The following is a 22,659-nucleotide window of genomic DNA, read 5'->3' as shown; positions in this document are numbered from 1 at the left end:
CAAACAAATCAGTCTTCAGCGTGCCGCTGTCCAGCAACCTCGAATCTGTAGGGGAGGGGGGCGGACACGACTCGCGGCAGTATTTTGAATTTGAGTGCAGTAACCGTTTTGGCCACATTCTTACATACAGCGCCTTTAAGTAGGGGTGAGACTGCATGCATGTAAAGTACATCACCATAGTCTAATACAGACAGAAATGAAAACACCTTTTAGAAAACACCTGCCTGGGCAGCCACTGGACTCTATTTTCAGATCTTTGGTGCATCCCAGGTGCACATGGGAAGAGTGTGGGATAAGGAAGAATCCATTATCACACATTATCAGAGGGTGTGTTGTGTCAGCTGTTTATTAGTGCACTATTACCAATGACGGCCAATCACATAAGCTCCTCTCATCTCATTACGAGCAGCTTCCTGTCCACTATGATGTAGTGACAATTTGGTTATGTCTGGAAAAGCTTTTCTTGGAAGTACACTGACTAAAGGAAATATACTACTAAAACTACAAAAGAATTTGAAGAACAAATCTGCAGGGGCCGATGATATCTCTTAACTTAAGACAAAATCTTTTTTTTGTCACACACATGCAATTTACTACTGATTAACAATACTTCTTGCAGTGTTTTGAGGCTGCATACACCTCATAGTAATCATGTTAACATCAATAAATAATAAATATTACAAATAAAATATCAAATAGTCACTTGTGGTCACAGCAGCGTGAAATTGAAGCACAAAACTATATGATGCTGCTCCACCACATCCTGCTCATATTGCACCCACAGGTCTACTGAATAAAAAATGTCATGCTTTGGGCGCTCGTTTTGTGGGTTAGGAAACGGATGAGTCATGAGCTGGCTGTTGCTCCGGTAACCTGCTGTTGTCAAATTAGGAGAGAGGACTGACAGGAAAGGACGGCATGCTACTTTATACTTGTACTCCACTACATCTCAGAGGTAAATACTGTACTCTTTACTCCACGGCATTTGTCTGACAGTTTGTCACCCCCCTTTCTGTTTAGTGAAAACCACCTTTCTCTAGATGTGTTGGAGGTATCGGCTGTAGAGATGTCTTGTGGTGCTCAAAGCAGCCAAAAACAACAACAATAAAAACACAATACAGATATATCTGGAAAACTCAGCAGCAATGTCACTTTCTAGAAATCATGACCCAGTTACTCAAGATAATCCACAGACCTTGTTGTGAGCAGTTTCATGTAGGAGCTATTTTCTTTCCACTGAACTACACACGCCAACCATATCACTGGGCAGTGGGAAGCGTGCATCTACTCATGGACGAGAGGCTCAAGCTCATGACAGTGCAAGATGAAAACATTAATGGTGTCCTGTAACGCTAGCTAGCTCAGTAGCGCTAGGTGAGCTAACAGTAGATGCACGCTTCCTTCTGCGCAGTGACACAGTTGGTGGGTGTAGTTCGGTAGAAGGAAAATAGTTCCTTGATGAAACTGCTCACAACAAGGTTTGTGGATTATCTTGAGTAACCAGGTCTTAAGATCTTAAGATTGTCGTCTGTTCCCGGTGTGCAGACTGAGCTAAGAGAGAAAGTTTTTATGTGCTCTGCTCTCCTCAATTGGAACAGCCTTTATAAAGATTTCAACCTGAGAGAATTGGTCTCTGCCTGATTTTAAAGCTCTCATAAGTACAAGGGTGAATGAATGAATCAGTTGGTGCTTGTGACTCTGTAATATTTTGACACGTTAATGTCTTCTAGGTGTTACTGTGGTCATTATTTTGGTCTGTAACTTTTCTATGCTGCTGTCTTGGCCATCAATCTTGGATGAAATTAAAAATCAACTTATCAATTAAAATAAAAAAGGGCAGAAAATATAAGAGACTTATGTGACTGTAACAGCTGTTTCTGGAGATTACGGATGCACAATATTGATTTTTTTTTTTGCAGATAGCCAATATGACAATATATAACTAATTTGGCTGATAACTGATACTGATATCGTTATATCCACTTTTCTCCCCACCTAATTTTAGTGACCACTGAGTCTCTTCTGCAGTGGAATTAACATCATATTATGTATACATACTCTTATCATGATGGTCCACCAGCAGATGGAGACATGAAATACAATATTTTTCAGTGTATGTGAAAAAGCATGTTGACCAATACTGATAGTTCATTTTAAAGCCATTGTTGGCCAATACCGCTGACGTGCATCCCTTCTGGAGATTGTGCTTGGATGCCAGTGGGGAAAAACAAGACCTGGAGTATAAAAAACAAAATAAACAACGTCCACATGTGCTTGTGTGGTTTATTTGCAATCATTTGGGGGTCTACTGCTCATGATTTAATCACTGAAATTAGAGCCTGCAGGGTGGACACACACCTGCTGCTCTCAGGTGACTGTAAAGAAAGGTAATCAGCTGAAAGGGGGGGTTTCATACAATATTACTGCCATACGTTTACAGATGAAACCATTTATCAATAGACAGAGAACAAAATCAGTGATTTGATAGTAGATTATTGTCTAGTCATTGTCTAGTCGTTTTTCAAGCAAAAATTGTTAAACTTTCTTCAGGTTTAGCTAATTAAACATGACAATTTGCTGCTTCTCTTTGTCATAAATGATAGTAAACTGAATATCGCAGTGTTTTGGACTGTCACCTTGAGCTCTAGGAAGTTATAATTGGCTATTTTCATTAATTTATGACTTTTTTTTAGACAAAACAACAAATAAAAAAGTTAATCAGAAGATTGATTGATGATTAAAATAATCAGCCCTACATTCTGTACTCTAACTGTGCATTTAGATACAATAATTGGTTAAAAAATGTACGAGAGAGTGAACAGATATGCCAATCATACATAAAAAGGAGTTTAATGTGTGAATTTGAGGCCTGAGGAGATGCAGTTGAGCTGGTCCAAGAAGGCTGATGGTGGAATACCAAAAACACTGTGAATCATGGCACCAGAATTGCATTGCGCTCCTCAAATCACCAGTTACACTCCCTCCTACGGCGCCTCTCCTCCCACTGTGGTAAGTCTTTGAAATACCAAATCAGTGCAGATGAGAAGAGGAAGAAATCCTCACAGTGCATTTCTGTTATACACCTACACATAGATACAGTAGTGCCGAGTTTCAGTGCCTATTTACACCAACTTTAAAACATTAACAGTACTGTGCTCAGAAGATATTTCCTGTCTTTCACAGTTACTGCATTCGATCTTGGCTGAGATCCTGCAGATAATTACAAAAATATCATAGACATGGGACAATGAACAACAGCCAAGAAGGACCAAGTTTCTCTACATTACTACCAACGAGCTAGATGTGAGGGAGTGTAACAACATCTATTCTATTGATTAAATATGAAAATATGAGTCAGTTCTTTCTCAGGGGTTTTACAACTGAGAGGGGGACAGAAATAAGGCGAAGATACTGCAGGAATTCATTCAGCTCAAATAATAACTCAAATAATAGACCAAAGGTCTAATTTTCCTCTAGCCATCATTCTATGCTACCTAATCTAATTTGAGAATGACATGCTGAGATATTAATTCCTTCAAAAAAGCTTTTAAAACACCACTCCAGTGTATTTTTAAGCAGCACACACGCAGGTCAGGGTTGTGTGAGTCATGGGCAAAACAAGATGGAGAGCTTTCACTTTGGGATTGTTTCTTCAGTTTTTGGCCCCGGGAAAATTTCATAACTAACGTTAAAGTGACTGCCATCTCTATCCATGCTATCATTTTGACACGTATGCCAGAACGGTAATCTGGTTGCTATGGTAATGGATTACATCTGACTATTAACCACTCCCGTATTTCTTGTATAAGATAGAACATTAACCAAAAAAAAACAGGAAGCAACACCGGGTGCAGTGGAGCTTCAAGTCTTTACATCCACACTGTCAGTTGCAGATTAATTACTAAACCAAACCTCTTAGGGAAAAATAACATAAAGTTATTAATAGATTCACTGTGTCCAAACCTTAGCTGCAGTTTCCTCGTTGGCTCCTTTGACCGAATCTTCCAAACTCTGTTTCTCGGTCATCGTCCTCTCCAGCTGATCGTTGGCCTGACGTAGCATCACCTGCAGCTTCTTCACCTGGAGGACAGTGTGACAGAGAATCCCTCTCATGAGCATTTTCCAACACTATCAGGGGAATTGCTGTGGGTCAAGGCAGTACAGCTCTTTACACTCTCGTCCTGAGTACCACACAAAGTCTTAAAAAACATCTGTGGTTTGATGTTCGCAATCATTCTTGTAATAAGAAAGGTGATAAAGTGACAGCAGAGACACAAACCTGATCTCGTGTCTCAGCCTCTTGCCCTTGGATGGCCTGCAGCTGCTTCTCGTAGTTGGAGCACATATCACAACGTCGGCCGAGCTTCCTGCCGGCATTTTTCACCTGGTGACCAACCAACAAGAACACCATGAACCAGTCATATTAACAATATGAGTATGTAAAGACTACAAGTGAAAATGTGACTTTACGATATTTCTTGAGAAATCTGTATCAGGTACAGAATTAATCTGCAGATACTCCAGTTTAAAATGTGACCAAATTTTTCTTTGGATGTCAGTTTTTGAGCCAGGATGAAAGCCAAAATGTGGCCTACAGCACACTAGGTAAGGCTCGTTGTTTTTCACTAACATGACTTCCAGAAATGCCTTTCACTCTATACTTTTGCCGCAAGATTTATTGAGGATTTGCTGCTCCTATCAGATGGTAGGGGTGGGCGATATGGCCCTAAAATAATATCACCATATTTCAGGGTATTTTTGCAATACCGATATTCTTGATGATATAACAAATTAATAAAAAAATAAATAAATAAATAAAAAAATACATATTATCAATTTAAGAACATAGAATTGCAACAGAATTAGTGATGTAGTTTTACAGTTTGCTTCAAATATTCAGTAAAAACTAAACAAAAATGAACTCTCATTTCTTTAGTTTGTGAACAACAACAGTAACTCAGAGTAGGGCTGCTCGATTAATCGAATTTTAATCTAGATCACGATTTGGGCTTTCAACGATTATGAAAACAAAATAATCGACATAAAACGATTATGCGCTTCTTGTCAGTTTACTCTTGTTGTTTTGTGTTGCAAATCATGTGTGCGCATCGGGGCTGAACTCTGCAGTGCGCGATACAGAGAGCAAAGGAGAATTGAGACAAAATTGACATGCCGTCATGTAAATAAGTCATCACATGCGCCACATAATCGTGATTTCAATTTTGACCAAAATAATCGGGATTATGATTTTTTCCATAATCGAGCAGCCCTAACTCAGAGTGAGATTCAGATTCTGTTACAATATTTACAGTTCAACAAAATAAAATCTACCACAAATTACACATTTAAACAGCTCCCAAATACAAAAAACAACAGGTGATTTCCTTCTTTTAGTAAAATCCTAAATGATTGAGTTGTTGTTGTTTTTTCCACCTGGACATTTATGCTCTGCCATTTCTCCTCTAATCATCACGCTGTAACCTGTGACTGGCTGTTACGATACCACAACTATCACACATTCACATATATGGAGTTTTTTGTTGCGCTGCGAGTGTCACATTGGTTTACATTACCAAAGGTTTATGACAAAATCACTTGACAACACCGACTCCTGTGTGCGCACGGTGAGAGAGGAGAGGGAGAGACGCTGTGCTGCTGCCAGAGGAGCCGCTGAATGAGTTTCCTCTGAGCGGTAAGTCACTAAAAGAGTCTGAGAAGTCCGGGGTGTTCATAAAACATTCAGGACACCACAGTTTATTCCACACTACTGAAGCTGCTCCTCTTTTTGGAACCACAGCGAGGTCGGTAATAATTTTGCTTTCAGCCATGCTTGTTGTTGCCGTGGACATTAATATGTCATCAAGTGGAAATATTGTGAGTATCACGGTATGAATTTTTTATATATTAAAAAATATACCGTGTTATCGTGAACGAGATGATATGACACACCTCTATCGGCCAGTTGAGAGGAGTTAGGGATAAGCAGTTAATGACGGTATAAAACAATCTATAAAAAAGTTTGTAAATCACCGCAACCCAAAGAAGTCCTTGAGCATACAGTCATATATGTGCACACGAAATACTAGGCTGAATGGTCCAGTAGTTTGCAAGATTAGCTGTGGTCAGATGGATACACACACATGACTAACACATGATCCCCTCCAGCCTGGCATTTGATAATAAATGTTGTAGAATAAAGTACAATATTTCCCTCTGAGATGTGTGGTTGTGAACTAAAGAATACTGTACACTGAAGACGAAAAATATATCTTTCATGCATCAATCATAGTCCGACCATAAATTGCTGCTCCTGCACTAATTTTGATCAACTTTTTACCTGCAGCAATTTGTTCTGGATACTTGTCATGCTAGTTTAGCTGGGTAGCAACAAGATATTTCTTAAGGTGACAAGAAAGAAAAGGAGGGCAAAATCTGTAAATATGTACGATGCAGATCATTTCACAAGTGTCTCGAACATAAAATATGCCACCCGCAGCTCTGATATTAAAATCGAATGAAGAGAGGAAAAAAAAAAAAGTTTTCATGGCAAAAATCCTAGGGTGAGTGATGTGTTCCCTAAAAGTAATCATCTTAAAATTACAGGAAAACCTTCAAACCTAGCTCGTGCTGCAAACGTTTAATGTCCTGCTATAACCATGAAATAGTCTGGACTATATTTAACCACAGCAATGTATTCAAACGATCAGAACTTCCATGAAAAAGCCTCGGTGATTCACCTCTTGCTGCAGCAGGTTCCACTCGCTGTCACTGACGAGTCTGTAACCTGCGGGCGGTAAGTAGGCCGTGTCAGGAGCGTGGGAGATGCTGGACAGCAGTGACGCCGTCTCCTCCTGCTCAGGCGTCATGGCTTTGATGGCCTTCTCCTGGTCTTTAGTCAGCAGGAAGTGGCTCGCCGTCAGCTTGATGGAGCTGATGGATGAAGTTTCACCAAAACTACTGTCCGTCACCCCGTCGGCCCCAACCAAGGGCCCAAAGTCTGACTCGTCCAAGTGGCTGGCTGACTTGGCTTTGTGGTTTTGGCCGCCGAGGCCCTGCTGGACGGACAGCGAGGAGCCGAGGCTGTCTGTGGACTGAACTCTCCGCAGGTTTTCCTTGTAGGGGTCCGTGGGGCCGCCTACGACCACGTCAGTGTCTAAGGAGTGCATAGAGCCGTGGCCACTGTGGTTGGCATGAGGCTGAAAGAGAGGGAGCAAATAAGTGTTCTATAAGTTCTATAATGTCCAAGAAAAAACATCGACGAGAGAAAATGTCATTCCTTTTTAGGGTTGGAACAACTGGCAACATTCACCATGTCATATAGAGATCAAAACAAACCTTGTATCAGATCATAACCAGAAATAATTGTAAACCTTTCAAATAGAAATTTTCAACATGCAGCAAAGGGCCTCAAGTTCAAATTGAACACTATGTGGACACAGGCCCTTATCTTAACAGATCTTTGGGACAGAAACCATGTGGGAAATCGAACAACTGAGCTGCTTGAACTGCAGGACAGCTGACCACAAATGTCTGCCATGCCAAAAATCCAACTGATGGTCCACTAGCCAGAGCACATGTCAGTCAGGTAACTGATCAGGCATCATGGTCCCCTCGTCTAACAACAAGCGAGCAAGCTTAATCCATACATTGTCTGCCTGGATTAATGCTACTCAAAGCCCTACAGTTATGACTTTCTTTATAATTCTTCATATTATTCTTCATAATTCTTAATTTTACAGGTAACAGCTTTGAAGACAAACTAGCAAAGTACTTAAATCTCTAAGTTAAGTCACATAAATATATATTTTAAATCATTCCTGGTTTCTCTTCACCAGTTACAGCAGCATCAGTTTATGGCTGCTGGAAACACAATACATGAGGATAAAAGTGAAGGTGCCATGTTGCCCGTTTGAAGCTCACATTACTCAGAAAGGGAATATGATATGACGTAAGACGATAATAGCTCTGCTCTGTTCTCTCTGAGGGACATATCGCATTACGGGATGCTCGTACCTCCTCAACGCTCAGCCCGAGGAATAAATCCTCCAGAGGCTCGGTGTTGTCTGCCACATCCTCCTCATGCAGCTCCTTCACTTGGCTCAGCCTCTCTTTCTCATCCTCCTCCTGGAGAGACAGACAAAGGTGTTAATCAGAATTTGTCACATATTTGTTCCATTTATTAAATTTACTCCACCTCATTAGATGAAACCTAATTACAGTTATGTTCCTCTGAGGGTGAAATTTGCAGTGGTGCTGTCTTGTTGGGTATTATCCTTTACACATAAGCTTGTGTCCACCACAATTTAATATATAAAAATGAAACATCAACGGCAAATACATATATATATATATATATACAGTGGTGGAAAAAAGTTTTCGGACACCCTTAAAATTTTACACAATCTCAAATATTATCATGAAATATTTGTGGAAAAATCTTTTTTGTGTTTCAAAAGGTGTGGCTGCATTAGACAGATACAAACAAATACAAATTATATTTTTTTGTTTATTGTTTACAAGAAAAACTAACAAAACTAAATTCTTGACAGTTTCAATATGTCAGTTCTCAACATTGTCGGTATCAAAGTCAACAAATAACAGAGAATGTGTTCAAAACATAAATAAACCATCACATCATCAAATTAATATTTAGTAGTCCTGCCATTGGCACGTAGTAGAGCTCTAATCCTGGCTGGCATGTTCCCCACGAGCCTTTCACACTGTTGAGGGGTAATCTTGTCCCATTCTTCTTGAATTACTGCTTTTAATTCTTCTAAATTCTTTGGTTTATGCTTTGAAACAGACCTTTTGATAATCCACCACAGATTTTCAATGGGGCTCAAATCCGGGGATTGAGCTGGCCACTCTAAGACCTGGATACTGCGCTCCTGCAGCCAAGTTCTACTGGCCTTGGATGTGTGGCAAGGGGCATTATCTTGTTGAAACATCCAGTTTTTACCTCGACGGAACAGTGCACGTGCAGAAGGGAGCATGTGGGTTTCGAGAATGGTACAATACTTGGTAGAGTTCAATGTGCCATCACAGACAGTGAGATGACCAACACCAGCAGCACTCATGCATCCCCAAACCATGATACTGCCTCCACCATGCTTGACAGTAGGTACTGTACATGCTGGAGATAATGCTTCGCCTGGCCTTCTGCGTACCCTCACATTAGTAGGAGGAAGATAAAGCTGGAAACTGGACTCATCTGACCACAAAATCTTCTTCCAATTCCTGGCTGTCCAGTTCTTGTGTGCCTGGGCCCAACGACGCCGGGCTAACCTCTGTCTCTCATTGATCAGGGGCTTCTTGATAGCCTTGTAGGACCTTAAGCCATGATCTAAAAGTCGGCCACGTACAGTGCGGGTGGAACACTGGACACCAGTTTGGTTTGACCACTGCTGCTGAAGCTCCTGTGATGTCATTCGGCGGTTTTGCCTGCACATGCGGATCAGGATGCGGTCATTTCTTGCTGAAGAAACCCTTGGACGCCCAGATCTTGGTTTGTCTTCCAAGCTGTTGGTTCATCTGTATTTCTGCAGAGTGTATCCAACTGCTGAAGGACTGCATCTGCACTTCCTGGCTATCTGGCGGCAGCTGTACCCTTCCTGGCTGAGAATCTTTATCTTCAGGCGTGTTTCCTGCGTTAGGTTCCTTGTTTTAGCCATTTTTGTGTCTGAAGAACTTTGAAATGTGCTGACTTTATGTAGACACGAAGCTTGGCAACAAAAATTGTGTCTTTTAATAAAAAGAACGACCTTCATCACTGGTACCAAAATGACCCAATACTCAAAATTTCTTATGTATTTTTATGGAACCAATCAATTTTAAGTTTTAATGGCTTTTTTAGGATTTATTTAGTATTTTGGCTGTGACTGTACTAAAAGAAATTGCACTTGAAGACCTAAGAGTGATTCTTAATGCAATATTTCACAAATGCATGTCCGAAAACTTTTTTCCACCACTGTATATAAATAAATAAATAAATAAATATATATATATATAGACAGTCCAATAACATATTTCACACAGTGAATACAGAATAAGATCCTATATCAGTCAACATCACCACCACACATGGATCCACAGACTACCAGCTGACGATTAGCTTCATGATTTTGGGAGACCTTGAGGTTTTATTCACACATTGCACATTTTTCACATTTGCTCATTTTTTTCCTCATACTATGAACACTTCTCACACTCTTCAGTCAATATTTTGAACTTGGGTCGCTCCAATACCAATACAGATACCTGACCTTGAGTACTGGCCAATACCGAGTGCCAGCCCAATGCAATCACATTGAGAAGAGAAAAAGAAAAAAAAAAAAAGGTTAACGGCTACATACTACCATAGATGTATAATAATAACTAGATACCAGGCCCCAGGATGGCATTTATTCTGTCTGATGACAGTTGTTTGCCTGGTGCATACGCCAAAAAAAAAGGTTCTAGCTTCTGGGTTTACTTCCGCGGTATGCAGCCCACTTAACATAACTAGTAGTTTTTCTCCGGCTGGTCCCGCCCGCTTGTTCCCATTCGACTCGTAGACTTTACATTGTGATGCATCACAGATTTTTAAATTGCTTTTCTCTGCTTGAGAAAAGTTTTACAAATATAAACCTCCATGGATCAAAAATTCATGATAATTTGAATATTTGAAGTTCAAGGTGTTTTACAAACGTCTCTTTTACAGAAGGTTCATTGGGAAAAATGCTTTTTGGGCCACAGGAGATTTGTTTCAGTACCGCAAGTGGCCAATGGGAAAAAACTGAAAGCACTGCTGAGCGGCATTCGTGGGAGCCTGTATACCAGAGTGTGGATACCCGACCCGAGCCCGACAGGACCCATCAAAACCCGCCGGGTTGGGCCGGATTCGGATAACAAATCAGAAACTTTCTGCGTGTTTGGTTCGGGTTCGGCCCACTTGACATGCTGCTGTGTTGTTCTATGGCCTATTCAATTGCTGGAATTTGTTATTTACATGACAATGGCTGAAAGCAACACAGGCTTCTCTCCACTTGAGTGTGTGTGCTGTGCTGCGCTGCTGTGTGTGCGCGCAAGTTTGACTGTACATAACAGCAGCCTTTTGATGGTCATTTACACACTGTCCATAACAATAATTATGTCAGGTAACAAACTGCGTCAGGCTCGGACTTAAAAATCAGAAAGTCTGTCGGGGTCGGGCTGGGCTCGGTTATAACTGTCTTGAACTCGGGTCGGGTTCGGATAGGAAAATGACCTCTGGGATGCGATGTTTCGCAGTCAGCATCACAGTCTCTAATTCTTCGAAAAGGATTAAACCAATGCAACCTAAGTGTATTAATAAATTACACATTATCTGACTGGCGCACAGACTTGCATGCCGGCCAATAGCTGATCCAGCATTTAAAGCAGCACTGGAGGCATTTGAGATTCTTGTATCGGTATGAGAACAAGTCTGTCCTGTATATTCCATCCTCTTCATACATGTCACATACTTTAATTTTAAATTTTTGTTTTATATTTATGACTCTTGAATTTTACAGCACTTGTTTTTTCTTCTCTTGCTTTGCATATTTTGAGCATTATACACCATAACACCAAGGCAAACCCCTTGTTTCTCATTCTGAAGCTTCTGAGCTGGCTCAATCTGCTGGCTAATCACTGAAAAACAATTTTACCTGACAACAGCAAGTCCCCCCTTTTTTATAAAGTGGAGTGTTGTAACAGTGAGACAATAACAAGTCTGTGTTTGTGTGTGTATACCTGGTCTTTCTTCTTCATCTCCTCCACCTGGCGGAGCTGTTCTGAAGACAGCACGCTCTCTATCCTCTGCATGTCCCTCATGAGGAGGCGCTGAGACTCCAGGAACTGGTCGTTGGCTCTCTGCCATGTGTGTTTCAGCTGGTTGTGCTGCTGCCGCTCCAACTCCAACTTGTGACAGACTGAGACCCCAAACAGCAGCAAACGAGAGAGAGAGAGAGTGAGAGGAAAAAGGTTGAGGTTGTTACATATACTCACAGACAGCGGTGGAAGACATACGCAGTCCTTTGAGTCCTCCTTTCAGTAAATGTATCAGTTTAAAATGTAAAAATACTCCATTACAAGTAAAAGTCATGTATTCAAAATGCTACTTAAGTGAAAGTGCAGAAGTATCATCAGCAATGTATATGAGTATAAGAATTAAAAATACTCCCTAATATTGATGTATCAACACATTTTTCTGATGAAACTGTTATTGTTTTAACTATGTTATGGGGTAATCTTAAAGACGCTTATTTTGGTTAATCAATTTCTATTGTTGAGTCTGTGCCCGTTGGAAATTATACGCTCTGATTGTTAATGACAACAGAAGGCCTAGAAGGTGACACAAGAAGAAATACTGAGATTTCGATTAGTAGGACCTCAAATCACCACTTTTAAACAAAAACTGTTGAATTAGTTAATCCGTGTTTTAAACCTTTTATATTGAAGTGCCTTGTTTGTCTGTTTTATGTTCATCTTTTCTATTTTCATGAAGCATAGATCACTAATGTCTTTACTGTAAAGCACTTTGTGTTGCATTTCTTGAATGAAAGGTACTATATAAATAAAGTTTATTCTTATCATTTATTTACAGTTTAGTCCCGTGGTTCCCAAGCTAGTGGTCCAGCTGCCTCCAAAATGTCAGAAATATCATGACTGATATAGTTGGAAAGAAAAGCAAATAAAAAAGTTCTGATACACAAAGTTGTTTTGCACTGTTCCCCTATCTTAGCTTTTTACTATAAAATATTGACTTTTTTATCTCTTTGAATGTAAACAGTAAGTTAAAGGTCTAGTGTGAAGGATTTAGGGGCATGTAGTGGTGAGGTTGTAGACTGTAACCAACTGAAACTTCTCCTGTGAAGGAGTACTACAGTGCCTGATGCAAAAACATGAATGGACCTATCTAGACCCAGTAGCTCCTTTTAAACTGCCTCTTCAAGGGACCGTTATGCAGCCTTGCTATATTGTATAAAAGGTACAGTTGCAAAATGGAGAGACAGAGTTGTCTTGTCTTTATGCTGGCAGCCGAGGTAGCACCTAACTGTGGTCAGCTGTCACCGGACATGACAGTTGTGACATTCTGATGACATGTTAAATGTGAAAGCCACCACAAGGAAATTAAAAAGCAGCTAACAGCAATGAGCAGCTAACTCAAGTAGAAGAACAGCATCCAAAAAAGTCTGCAATGTGGGGAGGCAATGAGGTCCAAGAGTTCCTCACCCTCCGAGCAAAGAATGAGATCAACAGCCATCTAACAGGGACAGCAAAGGATTGTTATTACCCCGTAATGCCATCGATATCGTTTAGAAAGCGCTGCCCCACACATATTTTAATTATATCACACTAGAGGCTAATGCTGTCCTGTTACATGTCACACCCCTTACGCCTCTCTGTGACGTCTTCTGCTCTCATTAACTTGTACACTTCTTGCATTCATCAAAAGGATTTTCAGTTTTTACAATAAGCTATGTACCATCGTGGAGCTCTTTCCGTAGTTTCTCTGCATCTTCCTGCAGGACCGACTTCTGAGTGTTCAACACAGCGACGTACATCTCCAGGTCCGTACGACACGACTTCTCAGCCTCGAGAACATGATTGAGCTCCTTGACCTGTGAAAGTACAGAAACATGCAGCTGTGGTTAATTTGGTTCAAGCTTTCATTTTATTTAGAGAACCTCTCTGTCATTAGTCACTGTAACTGTATTGTGGTGAAAGGTTGGTAAACACAGGGAGAAGCAACTTGAAGCTGAAAACACAACATCGACATATTATCATCACCTTATAAGGTTGTTGTGGTGAACCATTCCTTATTTACACACCGAGCAGAAACAGAGCAGCATAAGCATTTATTTGAAGATGAATGTAAATCCAATATGAACTTTTGGTCACTTCTGCTTTCGTCTCCATCAGCTGTTGAGAGACATATCTTGCTCTTTAGCCTCCAGCTGACACATAGAGACAGACGCTCATGATGCAGTTACATCCACAGCCAATTTAGAGTCACCTTAAAAAACAATCAATATCGGTTTATGCGTACGCTATATTTGGAATATTTTACCGTAATACAGTAAAATTTTTAATACAAAAATCAGCAAATCTTCACAATGTGAAGCTGGAACTATGAAATGTTTTTACATGATAATTAACAAAATAGTTTCATAAACTCCTCATATGCTTTGTGTGTATATATCTTAATTTGCAAAGCTATCAGATAAATGTAGCGGAGTAAAAAGTATAACAGTAAAGCAGAAGTAAGTTACGTGCTGTGCAGATGGTGTATGATATCTTCTATCAGATGCTTCTCTATGAACAAGCTGTCTGCTGCTGCAGCTGGAAGCGTGGTTGATGAGAGAGATGACAGTTGAACCAAAGCAGTGGGGCTATAAAACCAGAACAATGAGCTCAAGGTGAACTCTAGAGTCTGATCCTTCTCCTGTGGTTGAACACTACAGCACAAGTGACCTCTCTTACATCACACACAGTCATATGATCTGATGTTAATGTAGCTTTATTATATAACCAGACTACGAAATTATACTACACCAAATCTAACTTCTGAGTATCAAACACCTTGCACACTTGAAAGGTGGCCGTTATAAATGTGTAACTGTCAAAGAGGCAACAAGATATCAAACATAAAAACTTCAACAAAAATATGTTGGATACCACACTGCATCGTTACTGACGGGCAGGAACCACAACTACTTTTATCTGTGAAACTTTTACAACAGCCACTGTTAAAACCGACAACTTTATGACACTACATTACATGTTAGGTGCAGTATGACTTCATTCTGTAAGGGAATAAAATGCAAACTTTTCAATGATTGTACAACTCATTAAAACAGTGTAGAATACTAATAATACTGCACTGTAATACTCCGTAAAACTCCTGTAACCTGTTTAAAAAAACGCTACGGGTCCATAAAAACACGCAGCACAAGACTCATGAACAGTCTCTACCCCAGAGCCATCACCATACTGAACTCTGAACTGAAACGAAGCCACTAAAATACATTACAGCTCTTTTCTGAAGTGCAATAACTTATTTTATGTGCACTAATATGCATGCACACTTTTTTTAAATCCTGTTTTAATTGTGAGATTGGCAATGAGTGGATGGTACCTGAATATAAGGAGCACAAACATGAAAATATGTATTTCATAAAAAGTGCATCTTTGTGATACATAAAATTGTGTAAATTTTACAAAAGGCATTAAGGCAGCATCATCTGAGTGTGTGAATTAGCAGAATGAGACAAGAGCACCCTAGAGGGCCAGTCCTTCTCCCCACAGTGTTCAGGCAGCCTACCACTGCAAATACTGACCGTGTTAAAGTAATAACTAATGCTATGGGGTGTTTATTGCTGCATACATATGTGACCATACCCACACACTGTCAAAGAGCTTGAGCCCTGTATTTTAGTCAGTCTGTTGTGCCTGCTCTGTAGAAACAAGCAGAAGTGAACTTCAGCAGATATCAAAAGGTCATGATGCTGTGATGGAGAGTTACATTTAAGTTACTGAGATTTGTGTTATATATTTTTCAGTCCCTGCAGGATGCTGTGATGTTACGATCGCCACAATTTTTTTTAAAAATTCAGCCGATCCTCTGCGCAACCTTGCAACTTTACTGCAAATTTGGCGATTTAAAAAACTTAATTTATTTAAAATTTTATTGTAAAGCTGCATGTAGTGATTCATTCAGCTCCTCCTTGCCCCTCTCTCTGTGGTCATCATGACACTGCTGCTGTGCCTGTGACAGAGTCACACACACAGAGACAGGGCTAACTGTTAGCATCACACGGCTAATGTTACCCAGTGGTTTTTAACAGGTTTAACGTCAGAGTCAGAGATTAACGGCTCAGTGTCAGATGTTAACGGCTGCCATGAGGCTTCTGCCCAATGGCAAAATCTGACAAATAGCGATGAGATCACATTGTGCTGTGTTAGCTCGTGCTAACCGGGCAGAGAGAGTGGGAGGAGAGTGGCTGACTAAGACATCAATGGCAGCAATAGCTGATCGTTGGCAATCAGCTGTCACCCAGCCTAGCATCGCAAATAGATAGTAATTTTGTGGGAAACACTGAATGCTCATAATAAAAGGTTACGCATCAGAAACAGCGTCACAACTGTTTTTGCAATTTTTACTTGCCCCCACAAAAAAGAAAGAAAAAAAAAACCCAAACACATTTAAACAGGCAACATGCAACGCAACTGTTTTTGGAAAAGCTGCAGGCCGCAACAGTCCTAAAAACATCCTGCAAAAATAATGGAGGGACTGATTTTTAATACAATATGCCAAAAAATTCACCATTAAAACTTTTTTTAAAAGTTCAAAATGCATGACGTCACCACAGTCAATGATTCATCATGATTTTAATACTGACCAAAATAACTGAGATTATGATTTTTCCATAATCGAGCAGCCCTATTCTGAATATCTTTTCATAATTACAAAATAACATCACAAGTTTTTCTGTGCAATGACATCACGTCCTACATACCGTGCACTGGGGGAAGGTACATTAAAAAAATGAAGTGGTAGAAAGGCTTTCCCCTTCAACATATTGACCCACTTCAAATGAAATTAACTTAGAAAAGAGCAGCTGCCATGCCTGGTCAATATCACACCCAGTTAACATCATCTTCACCTCTCATTTTCCCCACAGTGAATTATCGATTTACTGCCGACTAACCTTAGAGGCCTCCAGCTCCTTCACCCTGTCCTCGGCTGTCGTCAGCTTGGCTTTCAGGGCTGCGATCTCGTGCTCCATGGGCATCACCACTGAGCGCAGCTTCTCTGCATCCTCCTGGGCCTTTGAAGGGTTTTTACAATACCTCATTAAAACATGTACATGTGTGCAGCTATACGTCAAGTTACAGCTTCTTTTTACAGCTGCAAAAACACAGTTCATACAGGAAAAGCATTTTGCACTTTGACACATGGTGCTGCATAGTTCTGCTCAACACGACTTGCGACATGATTTTTCATTTGCAAAAAGTAATGGAAGGTACCGGGTTTGTTTCTTGGTACCACCCTGGTCAGGTTCTAAACGAGCTGTGCCGATAACTGAGGGTGGAGTTATAACACTGCAGACCACTGACTGGACTGAGAGAATCTTCATCAATGTCACACAGGACATCCTGCACAAACCTGCTGTTTTTAAATAGCAAATCTACCATTGACGACCACAACTTTTTTAGTCACTTGACCCAGATTTTTAAAAAACCTCAGCCTCAAAAACCAAGCCGCACAGTACATGATACAATTGTCAAAGTGCAGACGTTTCTGTGTTTGGCTGCAAATGAAAGGATTCAGCAAGTGTTGCACTGAAGATGTCACAGCAGTTTCTCGTCGTCGTTATGTGATTATCTAAGAATCCCGCTAACACTAAGGGGTTCTATCTGCAGTGGAAAAAGAAATAGAGGAAAGGACCAGGTACCAAAAGTGAGTGGAGTCAAATCGAGCCATACCATACAGTCAATAAACATTCTCCATCCAGATAAAAGAGATCTGTGCTGGTCTTCGACTTCGACTTCTGGAGCCAGCCTCAATCAACCATTAGAGGAACTGCACTTCCATGTCGGCTTCAATTTTCAGCCCTGGAGGGTGCTGCCATTAGATAGAAAACTTTTTCCGGGACCAATGTGATGTTATTGTTGGTTATCTCCATGATTTTTTTGGTTACTTAAACAATCCCTGTTCTTATATTACTGACAATTTGACTGGTCATAAATCACTTGAATTTGATGTTATCTGTCATTGTGGCTTCTGACAGCTGTCAAAATGAGCTGTCAATGAGCCGACATCTGTTTGCAGCTTGATGTGACGCATCCTCCACTGTGCAGAGGATTCTGGGTCAGAACAGAAAAAGCTTGAAAAACATGCTGGCTTGTAAACTGCAAAATGCAACCAGATGCAGGAGGTCATCCTGGTAATGTTGGCATACATCATTTGACATAGTAAATCTTTTTCTAGCATACTAAATAATACAGTTGGAAGACTACTGGAGCATAGAGTGTTTCACTAAACTCTCCTTGCCTCTGACCAACCCAACAGCAGCAAGGTGAAAAGTTAAACAACTGGAAGTTAAGCCACTCTATGTTTCATTTCTTGATGTTTTTTTGGGATAAATTCCTTCCCCGCATCAGTGTGATTTGTTTTCATGCAAACATTGAATAATACTTTTACTTGAAAACCAGTACATTTGTAGCTGTAAAAAGAAATGAAGCATAAGCAAACATGGGGAAACTACAAATAAATAAAATTAAATTAGAATTCAAAACTCTTATTTTGCATCTCTGTCTTGATTGATTAATTATGTCTTTTTTTCTGACAGATATGTGTCAAAAATATCTCTCTCTTTTCACTTCCTGTAAAACATTAAAATATTAAATACTGTATAAATACTGTATAAAAATAAATATACATAAAGCACAGTGGTAGTTCCCACAGTACGACAGAAAACAAAGCCTACTTTTTTCATTTCATCCTCCAGGTTTTCCTCCTCTTGGCCCTCGGTGAGGCGGCGTCTCAGCTCACCCAGTTCCCTCTCCACTGCCTCCCTGTACTGGTTCCACTGGGCTCGCTCCTGCTCCAGACGCTGGTGGAACTGGGCCTCGTACTCGCACACAGTTTCTGGGTTGGACGACAGAGAGGAAGCATGCAATGAAACAGAGAACATGTAATACACAGTCAATCTGTTACTTTGTTCTTTTTTAATTAGTAAAGAAAATTAGGATCATTATTTTTTATTGTAGTGACCAAAAAAAATGAGATTGCAGATACAAGCAGCTGAAATGAGTTTCCTCATTGAGATTTGAGTTGAGGTTGTTCAGGCATCTGATCAGGATCCTCCTGGACGCCTCCCGCCGGAGGTGTTTCGGGTTATTGGATTGAAACAAGCACTTCACAACAGGTTTGAGCAGTTATAAGAATTTGGTGAATCTGACTTGGAGCAAACCTCACTGAAAAAGTTAAGTTTCGAGTAAGAACACAAAAAATGTTTTCAACTCAAATTCATTTATAAAGCATATTAAAAAACAAGCCTGGACATAAACCAGTTGCTGTTTTGTCTGTTTCTGATGCTTCTTCCAATATCCGTCAGGGGTGTCACTGCACCCTTCCTCCTCGCCCTCACTTAAATTCAGCAGTGCGATGATAAAATTGCATGTTAAAAAGAGAAATGGAACACCTCAAGAAAAACTTTCACACCAGGCAACGTAGCTTTTGCCAACTATTGACGGAAAAAGTCGGTTCTCTTTCACACTTTTCACTGAAGATCAAATCAGCCTCGTATGGCACTCTATCTGACAGACTGTTGACCACTTTGTTAATAATGCTATCAGAGCAAAAAATCTGGGTGACCACATCACCTCCATCCTTCATAACCTCCACTGGCTCCCCACCCCCCAGCGCATCCACTTCAAACTCCTCCTCATCACCTATAAAGCCCTCCACAGCCTCACTCCCCCAACCTGTCAGAGCTCCTCCACCGGCACACTCCCTCCCACACTCTCAGCTTTTCATTAAACTGATCATGTGAGAGCAGCTCAGTTTTACCTTTCATGATGGCCTGCAGTGAGGCCACCTCCTCCTGCCACTGGCTGCGGACCTGGTCAATGGCCTCCTGCTTTGTGTTTTCCGACACAGTGGCCACCGCTTTGATGGTCTCAATCTCGGCCCGAGCCTGAGACAGCTGGGCCTGGACGGAGCTCAGCTCAACCTGGGCGCCCTCCAGTACCAGGTTCTGCCTCTTCAGCTCCTCTGAGGAGGGACAAGGGGGATCAAAGTGAGCAAATGTGCAAGAACAGAGCAGAGGAGAGAACCAGGGGCAAAGGCATACACAGGAGCCAGAAACACAGTATGACAATGGACAGACCAAGACAAAGCTGCACATTACTCGTGTTATGACCAGGTTTACATGAGCATTATGAGTAGTTCAGTAGGTAAGATTTCAGCGAGCGTGCACAGTTGTGAGATCCTCACCTTCCTTGGACAGGTAGAGCTCTTTGAACTTGGCTCGCTTCTGGTTGAACTCGGCCTCCAGCTGCTGCTTGAGTTTGATGAACTCAGCCCTCTCCTGCTCCAGAGCGGCCACTCGCTGCTGGAGCACCTCTGGGTGACAGGAAGAAAACAAAACAACACGTTACCTAAAGTTTAAAACAGAACCTTCAAATTTAAGACAAGAATGTGCAACTTAGAGGGAATTAATACTTCTGCATTGAATCGACGCCGTAGCTAGTGCGTGGGCTCCTCGTCGACGTAGAGCCTACGCCATAACCTACGCTGTAGCCTGACATGCACCTCCCCAGAAATGTATCTACACGTCACAGCGACACAGACTTTCTGTCTGTTTCTGTAAGTTGAAACCATTTCCCTCAGTGGAAACAAAGATTTTATTTACTTTCATTTCACAGATAAGAAACTATAAATTCTGAAGACAATAAAGCCTCCACAAAAATAGCATTTTAAGTCTTGTGTGTGATTTATCCTGACTTCATATGAGCAGAGGAAATCTCAGCTAGTCGCTAGGCTAATTTATACAATGTAAAATGCCATAGGCTTGTGCTAAAAATGTTAGCATGTTACATTTGTTTGGAAAACGTGTTTAGTATAAGACAGTCGGTCTTATTGTCTTATTGTCGGTGAACCTTGTGAGTTGTAATGAAGCCAAATTATGTACCATTACCTTTGTTTAATGTTGCTGTTGTCCCTGGTTTTATATGAGAAGAGGGAAAGTCCGCTAGCTGCTAGGCTAATTTATACAATGTAAAATGCCATAGGCTCGTGCTAATAACGTTAGCATGTTGTATTTGTGGGGAAAATGTGTGTTTGTCTGTGAATGCTGCGAGTTACAGTGAAGCCAATTTGTGTACTTGTGTTTGAAATTGTCTCTATTAAGCCATGTTTAATGTGTGTCAGAAAGCAGCCAATGTCTTGTGATGGTTTTCATACCAGCGGATATCAAAACATCGAATACGTGTTCGTTAAAGTGTCCAAGTTGAAAGTCAGCTTTTACTAAATTAAAACTATTAAATAGGAAAGGTATTATTTTTTGATTCATTTCATTGGACAAAACAATACATGTAAAGATGAAAGTTTGGGTTCTGGGAAATTGTGCCAGGCTTTTTTCTCTCACTGTTTTCTAAGATTTCTAGTTTCTGACCCCTTAAAAATGAGGCAATGTTCTTTTGTGACCGCTCACCAAAAAGTAATTTTTCCTTCCATGATCTATTTGTTTGAATCATTTCTAGAGGTGTGAACCCGTAAAACTGTTCAGTAATTCTTAAGACAAAAGCAAGGATGGAATCAAGTCTAAGAAAAACATTATTTTGTGATGCATACATATAAAGTTTTTTTCCCAAACACCCAGCACCTCTAGGACAACAGCTCAGACAGTACGAACCAAGTGCTGAGCCAACATATCCACAATCACTGATAGTTTTTAACATTTTCTTGGACATAAACATCCCTTTTAAAGCATCAAAAATAACTCATTATTCCAATATTGAGGTTCTCAGTCAAATATATCCAACTACCATTTTGTTTTGAGAGCTGGAGAGACTTAAGACTTTTCCATTTGTCCACACTGATCCCACAGGGAGGTATATGACAAAGTAAATAAGGAGTAAATCACACATTTCATCACGATATAGTATCGATTCTTTGGACAACAACACAATATTTGCTGAGTCTAACACAATTACGATTTAATTTAATTTAGGGGCCTGTGATCGACATGAGACACTGACAATATCATTGTATTTTTTCTTGGCTGCTTGCCATTATCAGCCGGGTGCTAGGCTGCTAACACTGTTTGAGTGTTTAGGAAAGTTATGTGCTTGGACGGAAATGGTGACACATACGTGCCATGGGAAATGTCCAAATAAAGGCGTATCTTAAAAATATACTATGCAGGATTTTCCTACAAACAATGTATAGACTCATACAGAAGTAATTCCTCTCAGTCATCACTTATGAGCCACTATAAGTGTGTGGTGGTGTATTTTTCTGCAGAGACTCTTGCCTTTGTCTGCATTTGCACAGTTTTTGTTATTTTCTGTGTTCGGGATGTTTATGGGCGTGTAGCCCTGCAGCTCAGGTGAGGTCGGGGCTTTAAAAAAAAGGTAGCGACAAGGGGTCTCATTTACAAAACAATTCCTAGGATACATACTAAAATTTGTCATAAGAACAAAAGCCAAAAATGGAATGCTTCCACCTCACCATCTGCATCGCCAATTTCCCATTACAGAAATGTTCGTGAGCACGGGTCAAAGTTTCTCCCATCAAGTCTGTTTTTTTACATCAAAACTTTTGTGTGGGAAGTGGCGTACGCCTCTTTCAGGCCTTGTTTTGTGCGTGCGCAATGATTATAAATGAGACCCCAGGTGCCAGACCATAAGCAGCAGGCATCACAGAGACACAGCACCAGAAAAACGCAAATAAAGCAAGGCGGAACCCCAAACTAGAATGAATCTGGTATTGGCTTTGACTTTTGCTAGCAAGGTGTCTACAAAGAGTAACTGACAATCCTGCATAGTATACCCTTAAAGATGACAATATGCATCAATGTTTTCACTTTGCTTTAATAACTGGATCAGTGATCACCCAGTAACAGGCAAATACAATAAAGAAAATTT

The 22,659-nt window shown here is 40.5% G+C and overlaps 1 protein-coding gene across 2 annotated transcripts in view; it reads right to left on the bottom strand.

Moving 5' to 3' along the window:
• The window catches only part of rabep1 (rabaptin, RAB GTPase binding effector protein 1), a 47,689-nt gene that overhangs the window by 21,001 nt on the left and 4,029 nt on the right, over positions 1-22,659 (bottom strand). For both annotated transcript variants that reach the window (XM_033640931.2, XM_078172309.1), the window contains exons 2-11: positions 20,006-20,134; positions 19,580-19,783; positions 18,495-18,655; positions 16,713-16,832; positions 13,487-13,622; positions 11,752-11,930; positions 8,014-8,124; positions 6,738-7,196; positions 4,280-4,384; positions 3,964-4,080 (exon numbers count right to left, since the gene is read on the bottom strand). In XM_033640931.2, the coding sequence (XP_033496822.1) occupies positions 3,964-4,080; positions 4,280-4,384; positions 6,738-7,196; positions 8,014-8,124; positions 11,752-11,930; positions 13,487-13,622; positions 16,713-16,832; positions 18,495-18,655; positions 19,580-19,783; positions 20,006-20,134 (1,721 nt within the window). The remainder of the gene's footprint in view (positions 1-3,963; positions 4,081-4,279; positions 4,385-6,737; positions 7,197-8,013; positions 8,125-11,751; positions 11,931-13,486; positions 13,623-16,712; positions 16,833-18,494; positions 18,656-19,579; positions 19,784-20,005; positions 20,135-22,659) is intronic.

Source organism: Epinephelus lanceolatus, chromosome 11 (genome assembly GCF_041903045.1).
Source record: "Epinephelus lanceolatus isolate andai-2023 chromosome 11, ASM4190304v1, whole genome shotgun sequence".
Taxonomy (NCBI): Eukaryota; Metazoa; Chordata; class Actinopteri; order Perciformes; family Serranidae; genus Epinephelus; species Epinephelus lanceolatus.
This window is presented reverse-complemented; position numbering and strand designations above follow the sequence as displayed.